The 12641-nt window shown below is 37.3% G+C and overlaps 1 protein-coding gene across 1 annotated transcript in view; it reads right to left on the minus strand.

Annotated features, from left to right (window-relative positions):
• Positions 1–6738: 6738 nt before the first annotated feature.
• Positions 6739–12641, minus strand: part of CACNA2D3 (calcium voltage-gated channel auxiliary subunit alpha2delta 3) — a gene marked incomplete at both ends in the record, with an annotated part of 784748 nt that continues 778845 nt past the window's right edge. Inside the window, 3 exons of the mRNA XM_082847776.1 lie at positions 6739–6831; positions 11340–11427; positions 11645–11755. Coding sequence (XP_082703902.1) covers positions 6739–6831; positions 11340–11427; positions 11645–11755 — 292 coding nt within the window. The remainder of the gene's footprint in view (positions 6832–11339; positions 11428–11644; positions 11756–12641) is intronic.

The raw sequence follows: 12641 nt of genomic DNA on the forward strand, positions 1-12641 counted from the left end.
CATTTGGATTATGCCACTGGGCCATGGTGGTGGGGACAGTGAGGCTGTTTACCAAGATGAGAAAAGAGGAAGTAGCAGGACTGGAGGATAAAATACAGAGATCTATCTGGGGCATATCAAGATTGAGATGCCTTTAATACATCCAAGTGGGATGTAAAATTAAAATAGAACAGTCTATAGGTTAAGCTATACAAATACCTTTCTTTGTCAAGTTTACAGCCAGTACAAAATGACTCAATCACAGAGAGCCTATCGTAAGTAGTAATGTCTGAGAACTACCAACATTAGAGATACGGTATAATTTAGGATAGAATGGTGTAAAGTTGTGGACAAAAGAAAAGAGTTAAAATTACCATTAATAGTATTAAAACAGAAGAAAGTAGCGGAGATCAATGCAGCATAAGATGGTAGCTTTGCTGCTACAAAATTGGTTCAAATAGTCGATAGCTTATTATATAGTAATATTATTTCTAAGTAGCTTACTAGTAGTATTATTACCAGAATGAGTATGCAGTATTAACATAATAGTAAAAATAATTAAAATAGTAGTAACTAATAATTATTGAAATCACCACATCTTGTGCAATTAGAAGTATTTCTCATTTAGATACGTCTCATTTAAACCTCAGGACAATACTGTGAGTTGGGTTCTGTGATTAGCTCCATCATGTAGTTGAGAAACTTGAGACTAACAACTACCATGTACTTAGAGCAAAATTACATAAGGATTAAGTTGTGAAGCTGTGACTCAAACTTATGTTTGACTCTGTCTGACTTCAAAGATCGCGCCTTATGTAACAGTCATGTATTCCTCTTGGTAGCGTCAGAGTAGTATGTTAAATGCGACATACTGTAGTTACAGCAACACTAAAACTAAAAATAATACTAATGAAACCTAAAATGATATACGACACTCATATAAAACTACAAATTACAAATATTAGGACTCTCATGATATGTGTGGTCTTTTCAGAATTCTGTTTTACTACTGTGCTAAACCAAAATGCATCATGGTATATCAATTCTGTGAATACTTAAAATTTAAGTGTCAGACTGGTTGTGTACTTCTGCTAAAATTATAGATATCACACACTAGTTATTGTAGTGGCAGAATTGCTTCCAAGCTGGAAGCCAGTGTGACATGGCTTAGCAATAATATCCTAACAAAGCTAAAATTATAGGACTATCATGTGGAGTAGCGCAGCAAAGGGATTACTTTCAATATCAGAGCTGGCATAGAACCCAAGTGATTCCTAAGTGTGTTGGGCAAATTGCAAGCTTTTAGTGATGTGAAATGAGGAAGTCACAGACCATAGTCCTGCCTTTGAGGAGCAGTGATGCTTCTTTAACTATTTTACTGAAAACTTGCAGTCGCAATGGTGGTTTTCTAGGCATAGGATATACTACTGTATAGACCACTGGGCTCCCTATTAGCACTTTTGCTGTTTCGACTAAAACTGCAGGCTGCACTAGCACAGCAGCTGTATTGTTCTCATAACTAGAAGCAAGGTAGGACTACAGGCAAGGGAGGGCAGCATCATTGTTAGAAAAAGTACAGTATGTAGAGCGTAATTGTGTTATTGCGACTGAAATCATAGTAGAGTGGTCATTGGTGCACCATACTGTGGAATAATAATATTGCCAAATTTTCTGTTAAGACAGTACATGGGATAATACAGTAGCAATGCTGGTGCCAGCATTACTGACACTGTAATTGACAAGTAACGTTGACAAGGTGGCAAAGTAAATAGGGCTTTGTCCATCACTGCCTGTGCGACTTGGTCAAGTCCTGTAATCTCTGAACCTCACACCTGTCGTCTCCAACATGCCCCTTCTCACGGCTTGTGTGCACTCTTACTGTGAGGATTATGTGACATAATTATTGTGAAGTGCTTTTCACAGTCAGCACTCAATAAATGCTCCCCTCTCTACCCCAAGTTTATTGCTATAGCTTGGAGAGTATGTGGTAGCATAATGCAATAGCACATTCAAGGACAATACAGAGTTACTGATAAATATAAGAAGAGTATGACTATAATTTAGGACTCTTCTTGATGCTACAGTTAGTAGTGCATATCATGTCGCTGTGACAATAACTTACTGCAAAGGTGCCACTCAAATATTTCTCTCTAATCACTGGTTTACTGTTAGCCATTAAGAGCCAGGGTAATTACAATATGGTGTCATTTGGTATAGGATTTTTGTTAACAAGATTCTTGGTAGCCTAACATCATGGGATATAGCAGTATGACACACAATATTATAGTTTAGGGCCACACAGTACAGCATAGGCTGAGGGAAGTAACTGCTTTAAGACAGCCAATGCTGGCAGCAGCAATGTGATTTTATGTTTCACTTTATTACATATAATTGTGGGAACAGAAATGATAATATACTGTGCTGAACTACATTATGTCAGCCTACACCCTCACCTTACAATTCGAATAGCAGTAATGCTAGCACTCTATAGTGAGTTATGCTTTTTATTTATGTTTGTAGTTACATACATATAAAGGCGTTAGATTATACTAGGGTACTTACAGTGTCTCAAACAGTACTAGTTTGTGTGATGTTAAAGTAAAAATCGTGTGGTCATATTTGTACTGTAGAAGCTCCCATACTGATAGTGCTGACACAATTCTAGCATGCGTGCCTGTAAGTTGCAAGGATATTCCTAACTTATCATGTAATGAGGGCCTTAAAAATTGTCAGCTGCAATCTTCTAAATCAAGGGATTGACCAATATGGCCCACGTGTCAAATCTGGCCCACTGCCTACAGTTTTCAGGCTAAGAGTGGTGTTTACATTTTTAAATACCATTCAAATAAAGTGAATAAAGCTCTAAATAATATTTTGCAACATGTGAAAATATATGAAATTCAAATTTCAGTGTGCTTAAAGAAAGTTTTAATGGAACACAGGGGTTCTTGTGCTACGGTGGCAGAGTTCAATAGTTGCAACAGAGATAGACGACATGGCCCACAATGTCTAAAATATTCACTCTGGCCCTTTATAGAAAAAGCTTGCTGACTCCTGGTTTAAACCATCCTGCATTACCTATAATGTGCATGTGAGTATGAAGGACTGTATTTTGAATATACTACCGATATAGCCACAGTGTCATATTATTCTGTTTATAACCATATTTTACAAAAATATCACTATAATCTACTATTGTATATTGCCTTCAGTGTGCCCAAATGCTGCTGAATTAGAGTACCCTAAACTAGAAAGTATTGCCATCCTGACTTCCTACCTATCCAGGGGGACTGGGGTCTGCTGCCATGTGGGACTATAGTACATTGTACTGATACATATGCATATGGTATATAGTATTGTAATGGTTAAGGGGGAAAGGTGTGGCATAAGGCCCTGCCTCTTACTGGCTCTAGCAATTTGGGTAACTTTCTTATTGAGCCTCAGTTTCCTCATCAGTGAAATGGGAATAATAGCAGATGTAGGAAATGATGACGGAAAGTTCTCTGCGTAGTAACTTGTAAATAGAAGGTTTTGATAAATGGTATTGTGGGGGTGGTTTATTTATTCCTTCAGCAAACACTTCCTGGGTGTCACTGAAGTTGAGGAGCAATTCTCAGCATCGGGAATCCAGAATTGAACAAGACAGTTGAGCTCCCTCCTACAGGTGTGGGGAGGGGAGACTGAGAGTGAACGGGAAAAAGCCAGCGCCCCATGAGTACCTTGCTCTGAAGCAAACAGCAGGCAGTGACCGAGGATTCCCAGGTGTTCAGTGGAAGACTGCTGAGGCCTGGAGGACAAGAAGGACCCCATCATCTGAGTATATGATATACCTGGATTGCTACTGAATTGAATCTGTATTTTAGTATCTTACACTATGTAAAGAATTCCTAGCATTGGTGGAGCAAACGTGCACAATTTAGATGCCACGTGGCGATCCAGGTCTGTGGCATCTATTTGTAAAGACAAAAGCTTATTGATTGTTAAAGGATTAGAGCAGGGTTTCTCAACTTTAGCTCTATTGAAATGCTCGGCTAAATAATTCTTTGCTGTGTGGTCTGTCTCAGGATTTGGAGATGTTTAACAGCATCCCTGGCCTCTACCCACTAGATGCCAGTAGCACCTCCTCCTGTCTCAAATTGTGACAACCAAAAAATGTTTCCAGATATCGCTGAATGTTCCCGAGTGGGCAAAGTTGCCCAGGATTTGTAATCACTGGATTAGGGGAAATGATGCCTGCAAAGTCCCCAGCAGGAATTACAGCTGCTACAAGCTGGATATATAAGACAAAGTCACATGAGTAGAAATACCCCCAACAGGCTCCCCAGCATTTATGTGCCAATTAGGGGCATCTTCACAAAGCTCCCAAATTGCAGACACTGCAAATGGCCCTCAAGGGTCTGCTAAGTTATTACGACCTCTAATATTGACAGTAATAAAACTGTGCTCTTCTGCCGATGATTTTAATATTTTACTAAACTATACAGTCTCTTATAACAAGAGAAGTATTATCCCCTGTAGTGCTGTACTGCTCATAATTTGAATAATAATGCTACATTTCCTTATTTTAAAACCACTTCAGACATTAAATAGTAGTTTTTACCACTGCCATTACTCTCTTATTTTAGTGTCCTATGTCATCTTAATCTAATGAATGTAGAGTATATGGAGTTGCCCTGTTGTTAATTTTAGGACAGATAAAGGTATCACACCATTATTCTTGTCTATGCTGTGTTTTATTAATCTACCTTCAATAAATATTGCAATTGTTCTATATTTTTATGAATTTTCACATATATGAAAGCTTTCTACATTTTAGGAAGAATATTGCTAGATTGTTACACTATGATTAGCTCTAGGTGCCTTCTGAATCTGTTGCCAATTATATTAAATGTCAAAGCTTATAATTTTAGTAACTAATTGTGCCATATAACGCTATGTTAAACTGTATCACTTTATAGTTTATCTTAATTATAAGCAGCAAACCAAACATTTTAATAAAATGTTCTGTGATAGGATACCTTTGGATAGGATTGGCATCAATCATTAATACTGCAAATAGAAGTCTTCAAAAATTAGCATGGCAGGATAATAGAGAATATGGTATTACTCCTTGCTCTCTGCAGTAACGCAGATACTCCCACATGGCACTATACCACAGGGGTATGTATACACAGTCACCCGCTATGTTGGTAGCACAGCTCTTACTACTACTATCTCTTGCTTACTTGCTTAAATGTTTATTGAGGGTCTGCTCTGAGCTGGACACTCTACTCTTCTCTCCTTGGAGATGAGAATATAGCAGTGAGAAAATTAAAAAGCAGCAAACAAAATCCTTGCCTTCTTGGTGTTTATATTCACCTGGGGAGAGACAAACAATAAACAAATCCAATGGTGATAACTGCTATGGTGGAATATCAAGCAGGGAAGAGAGAAGGGTGGAGGGGTGTGGAAGTTACAACTGTAAACAAGGAGGTCAGGGTGGACTGCCAAAGAAGGAAGGACTTGAAGCAGGTAAGGGAGGAAGGCATGCAGATATCTGGGGGAAAGAGTATCTCACAAAGAAGGAATAGCAAGTGAAAAGGCCCTGAGGCAGGTGCTCACTTAGCATGCTTGAGGAGCAGGAAGACCTTGTGGGTTGGAGGAATAGTAATTTAAAGATGTATAACAATGTAGTATTGTTATTCCTATAAATGCTGGAATCATTTTATGATAAAGTAGTATTACATCAGTTTTTCTAAAATATCAACAGGATAATGTGGCTTTTCAAAAAAGAGTTTAAGTTGATTTTTCCACATGACTTTTAGACGTTTGTCCTCTAAAGAAAGGCATTCTCGTTTCTACCTAGGCATAGAAATTATTCCACTTGGAATGGTTATTTGGTAATCATGATCCAATGGACACTGTTTTCTTTGGTTCAGAAATTTAGAAATGCTTACAGGTCTGGGTAGTTTCATATTCTGTTATATATAAGACCAAATTTCATCTCTTGTTTATGGGGAAAGCCAGAAGCCATATTCTCAAGCAATAAGGTTGAGAGTCATTTGTAGTCATTGTTCTTTTCCTCCTTCAAGTCTTCTCAGAACAAATTCCTAGGATTTATGACTATTTCTGTTCCCAAATAGTTCAACACTTTAATATTATGGAAGCTTGTGTTCTCGTCCAAATTATGATTTCTACTGAAGTTTTGTTCAACAGAAGTCAGAGCTCTGTGTAATAAATTCTTCTGATGTAGATGATATTTTGATTTACTTCTGTAAATATTTTTATAACTGAGAGTGGAGCATCTAAACAGTTGTTAAATACTTGTCTAGAATCTGCTGTAGAGTAAAGTCTCTGCCAACAACCATCCTTTCTTGCTGTCTGGAATGGGTGACTTTTTCATGTACTTTCCATTCTGTATTCTCAGCAGTAAAACGATAATAAAACCCAAACCAGGAGATTATGATTTTAATATACTTTATTTAAAAAGTACACAGTTTTAAATTGGTTTCAATGGGTTTCAAGCAGAAGGGACGCTGCCCACTTGCAGTCCCGTTTCTGATGAAGGATAATAATAATGTAGCAAACTCACATTTGCATGACTGGCAAAGTAAAAAGATAACTTTTTTGTCAACATATCTCTAAGAGTTTATATCACGCACAGCTTAATATCATGAGATGCTGATGGTTGGACTACATTTCATGTCTCCTATGTTGCACCATATTTTGGCTCACAGTTTATCCATACTTTAGCATGCCAAGAGAACATCTCCATCAGTGTCACCTTGAGAAGAGCATCAAAAGCAGAGGGAGCAGGATAAGGACCATCTTGGCCTGGAGATTCGGCGCACCCCCACACTCCCTCGCATTCTCCTACAGGGAAAGGCAGGGTTGGTTAGAGCCGAGGTGGATCCCAAGATGCCTTAAACTTCCCAGGGTACGTGGAGTCCCCATATCCCTCCCTGCTCTCCAGTGTACGAACAAAATCATTTGGAACCTAGATAATGGCAGGAAATGGACTTGTCTACATTTCATCACGTTAGTAATGAGAATCTCTGATTTCACTTGTCAATGCATAAAGTATTCAAAATGACTCTTTGTATACTATTATGCAGAACATTCAAGAGGCAAAGGGCTGTTGGTAGAGAAGTCTCTTGTGATTATTTTATAAAAGCAAAATACTGACCTTCTTAGTAAAAGATCACATCTCAGGGGGCTGATCATTTCAGATACTTGGCTATGGAAGGTTTTGTGTGTGCCTTCCTTGTAATTTGGGGGAAGGGAGGCTCTGTTTTACAAAACTCAAATCATATTATTTATTCCTTTCTGCACCGTGATTTTTATCCACTCATTGATGGAAATTTCTCTATCTCCATTATTCTAGGTCTATTTTATTCAGTTCTTTTTTTTTCTTATTGATGGTCATTCATCTTCTCATCTGTTCTCTACTGCTACGAAGAGCGCTGAATATAGGTCCTTACCAAACAATGATACTTGCTCCTGCCCTGGCCTTAGGTAAAGATGCCCAGGAGTGACAGTGCAGAGCTAAAGGGTATTTTTGCTTTTGATGGCTATTGTTAGATATTTCATTGGTACCTGTATTTTCTGATCACCCAGTAAATTGTATCTTTCATGTTCTCGGTTTATTTTTATATGCAGTTGTTTGACTTATCAATTTAAAGAGCTCTTTATGCTTTGATTTATAAATATTTTTTCAAGTTCTATAAATTGGATACTGACTTAGTTATGTTTTTCCATCAAAAAGTTATAATTTTTATATAGTTAAATAAATCTGTTTTTCTTCTATAACTCTTTGGTCTTGGATAAGAAGGTCTCTCCAATCCCTAGAATTTCTTTTTTATTTATTTATTTTTAAAAGTTTATTGAAGTATAATTGATTTACAATGTTGTGTAAATTTCTGTTGTACAGCAAAATGATTGAGATACATATATATTATATATTATATATATAATATATAGTATATATAATATATATATAATCTATATATATATTTTTCCATTTTCTTTTCCTTTATGGTTCATCTCAGGATATTGAATATAGTTCCCTGTGCTATACAGTAGGACCTTGTTATTTATCCATTCTAGACATAATAGTTTGCATCTGTTAATCCGAAACTCCCAATCCTTCCCCCACACCCTTAGCAACCACAAGTCTGTTCTCTATATCTGTGAGTCTGTTTCCGTTTCATAGATATGTTCACTTGTGTCATATTTTAGATTCCACTTATACTTGATAGATTCCACATATAAATGATATCATATGGTATTTGTCTTTCTGTTTCTGATTTACTTTGCTTAGTATGATAATCTCTGGGTTCATCCATGTTGCTGCAAATGGCATTATTTCATTTTTTATGGCTGAGTAATATTCCATTATATATATACACCACATCGTCTTTATCCATTCATCTGCTGATGGACATTTAGGTTATTTCTATGTCTTGGCTATTGTGAATAGTGCTGCTATGAACATAGGGTTGCATGTATCTTTCTGAATTATAGTTTTACCTGGATATATGCCCAGGAGTGAGATTGCTGGATCATATGGCAACTCTATTTTTACTTTTATCAGGAACCTCCATACTGTTTTCCTTAGTGGCTGCACCAATTTACATTCCCACCAACAGTGTAGGAGGGTTCCCTTTTCTCCACACCCCCTCCAGCATTTGTTATTTGTAGACTTTTTGATGGTGGCCATTCTGACTGGTGTGAGGTGGTAGCTCATTGTAGTTTTGATTTGCATTTCTCTAATAATTAGTGATGATGAGCATCTTTTCATGTGCCTATTGGCCCGTCTGTATTTCTTCTTTGGAGAAATGTCTATTTAGGTTTTCTGCCCATTTTTCAATTGGGCTGTTTGATTTTTGTTATTGAGTTGTACGAGTTGCTTGTATATTTTGAAAATTAAGCCCTTTCAGTTGCATCATTTGCAAATATCTTCTCCCAACCTGTAGGATGCCCTTTTGTTTTGTTTATGGTTTCCTTTGCTGTATAAAAGCTTATAAGTTTGATTAGGTCCCATTTTTTTTCCAAACATCTTTATTGGCGTATAACTGCTTTACCATCGTGTTTTAGTTTCTGCTGTATAACAAAGTGAATCAGCTCTATGTATACATGTATCCCCATATCCCCTCCCTCTTGTGTTTCCCTCCCACCCTCCTTATCCCACCCCTCTTGGTGGTCACAAAGCACCGAGCTGATCTCCCTGTGATATGCGGCTGCTTTCCACTAGTTATTTATTTTACATTTGGTAGTGTATATATGTCCATGCCACTCTCTCACTTCTTCCCAGCTTACCCTTCCCCTCCCCATGTCCTCAAGTCCATTCTCTATGTCTGCGTCTTTATTCCTCTCCTGCCCCTAGGTTCTTCAGAACCTTTTTTCTTTTTTTTTAGATTCCATATATATGTGTTAGCATACAGTATTTGTTCATCTTGCTTTTATTTCTATTGCCTTGGGAGACTGACCTAAGAAAACACTGGGACAATTTATGTCAGAGAATGTCTTGCCTATGTTCTCTTCTAGGAGTTTTATGGTGTCATGTCATGTATTTAAGTCTTTAAGGTATTTTGAATTTATTTTTGTGTATGGTGTGAGGGTGTGTTCTAACTTCATTGATTTGCATGTGACTGTCCAGCTTTCCCAACACCATTTGCTGAAGAGACTGTCTTTTCCCCATTGTATATTCTTGCCTCCTTTCTTGAAGATTAATTGACCATAGGTGTGTGGGTTTATTTCTCGGCTCTCTATTCTGTTCCACATGTCTTTTTCTGTGCCAGTACCATGCTGTTTTGATTACTGTAGCCTTGTAGTATTGTCTGAAGCCTGAGAGGGTTATGCCTCCTGCTTTGTTCTTTTTGCTCTGAATGGCTTTGGCGATTCTGGGTCTTTTATGTTTCCATATAAGTTTTAGGATTATTTGTTCTAGTTCTGTGAAAAATGTCATGGGTAATTTGATAGGGATCACATGAAATCTGTAGATTGCTTTGGGTTGTACGGCCATTTTAACAACTTTAATTCTTCCAATCCAAGAGCATGAATCCAATCCCTAGAATTTCTTATGAGACCATCATTTACCATGCAAGTCCATTCTATACTCTCTCCTTTGAATTGAACCTTTGTCATACATAAGAATTACTATTCTGTTCCACTGACCTCATCTCAGTGGGTCTAGAAACCTAAAGAAAAAAAAAAACTGTTTTTTTTTAGTGTTTATCATGTATCTACTTACCAAAGCAAATTATCTTATTAACTTGAAAAGATTTTTACTCTAGTGACTTTAGTGCTATGTATGCAGTTCTGGTTTTAATTGAAGTGGTATTATTGCTTTTGGACTATTGTTCACATTTCTATTTTACATAGAGCTTTTATTAGAGGTGATCACTGAATTTTATCAAAGGCCTTTTCAACTTATGTTGTTATTGAACTCTCCCTCGAATATAGAAGGAAACATTCTCAATAAATTCCAAATTCTTTTTAGTACTATACTGACTTTAAAGTATTTTCTAGGACTTGGATAGTTTAAATAACATTAAAATTATTTGCTATTTACAGGTGAGATTAACACTCAGCTGGCTCTGGTGGCATTTTAAAAAATGAATATCTTCCCAGTCTCCCTAGAGTAATTGGTCTAGGCAAGTTTTCTATTTTTCAAGGTGGGGGATAGACTTAATTTTTAAACTGTAACTTTTCTTGCCATATTTAATTGTTTTTGCCTACAACATTGAAGGACATAATTCACCTACATCGGTGATAAGTTTACCTTTCTTAGTACTAGGTTTAATTTTTCTCTGATCATCACTTTTGGTGTAAATGTAGTGCCTTTAGAGTTGTGACTTCGTGTGGTTAGGGGACTTTAAAGGCTTATCATTCCACATTTATATATTGTGACTCTTGATCTGACATTAGTATTGCCAGTTTTGCTTTACATGAATTTCTTATAAATAAAAGGCTGTCTAAAAGTAAGCAGGAAAAAAATATATATATATATATTTTTTAGTAAGCAGTAAAATAATTTTAACTACAATTTGAAAGAAGTAAAACAAGATGGCAAGAGCCACTTTATGTATAATAGTGGAAAGTGGTAAAATTATAGCACATTTGTAGTAGGGAAGATAGTAAAGAGGCTTTTAAAACATATACATGGATATAATAAGATAAGACTATTAAGCACAGACTAAATAAGAAGGCATTGAGAGGCTGAAAGTAGAGTACCATTAGCCTTCCCGTATATTCTTCTTTGGTTTGCCTGAAAGGGACTGCTTTCTCAAGAGTAAACTTTTGAGCTATAGTTCTTTGACTACTGTGAGATTCTCATGGCGAATCTGATGGGAAAAGAGTAGGAAGGGTTCTCAGATTACCTCAGGATGGAAGCCATGACAAGATTCCGGACGCCTTCTGATCTTCTGAGCCTTTAAACGTTCACACTTAAGGGATTCGTTATGTTGACTGTTGTTAAGGCATATTTCCAAGATGCTCCTTTTCCTCACTCTGAATTTCAGAGCTCAAAACTTGGCACTAAACTCCCTTAACAACTTCTCTCTCTCTAATAGTGGAAAGGATATCATCTCCTCCTCTCTAAGATTTCTCCCCTAGGTTTCCTTACTGTTGATCCCCCTTACCAGCTTCATCAGTAGTGGCTGGACCTACACACAAAAGGATATACCTGATTTCAATGGGTGCCATGGTGATGGGGGCCACAGACTCACAGAGGCAGCTACTGTCCACCACCACCATGAACAGATTGCTGCTTGGGATTTGCTGGATGACAAAGGACCTGTTGGAACAAGAGGCAGAGAGACAGTGAGTGGTCACTTACCATCCCTCAACTTAATAGCCATGAGGAAAACTTTCCCTGGGGTGGGGGAACTACTGTAATATTTTGGAAAACAAGTTTCAGAGACTGCTTTACTAGTCAAGTTGCCTCCTTCCCCAAGGCTCTTCACTTTCAAATACAAAGTTTCACTAAGAAGACAGTACATCTATGTCCATATATAGCTCATAAAACTCACCTTGGGAAGACAGGACTTTTACGTGTACGGAACAGGAGAGTCAGAGTTGGCTAAATCACCTCAGTTTCCAAGGTCTAAGAGGTTAAGCTTTTCCAAGACTCATTTTCTTCTCCCAGGGCCTAAACATCACCCCAAGTTGCATCTGATGTTCTCTGAGGTATATTTTTCCTTCTCCCTCCAACAAGGATAGACTGAAGCTATGTCATATTAATGATAAAATATGAAGTGAACTTCCTAGACCTTACCCTGAACCACTTTGCACAATGTCTGCCCATAATAGAGGTATTTTTTGGATGAAATTAATGCTAGTTGTTTAAGGAGATCCATCCTTCTCAGAGACCAAGTTAAGCTGTACTAAGGCCATATGGCCCTTCTGACATTCTGGGTTTATCTGTACAGCTAGTCCAACATAAGTAAGCCTAACGACACCTCTTTCTCACCTTACCCAATACAATGAAATGACAAAGTAATATCACCATAAAAGTACTCCTTGAACCAGAAATACCAGTGACTCTTTGGAGGAACAAATTAGAGAACAAATCCCATATTCTTCTAGAGCCGACAGATTAGCTTAATATTTAGCCCCAGCCCCAGAATCCCTGTCACATAAATTTTTCATGATATTTTACCAAATTCAGTTTAGTCAGATGA

Source organism: Leucopleurus acutus (assembly GCF_964270905.1).
Source record: "Leucopleurus acutus genome assembly, chromosome: 10".
In the NCBI taxonomy this organism is placed as follows: Eukaryota; Metazoa; Chordata; class Mammalia; order Artiodactyla; family Delphinidae; genus Leucopleurus; species Leucopleurus acutus.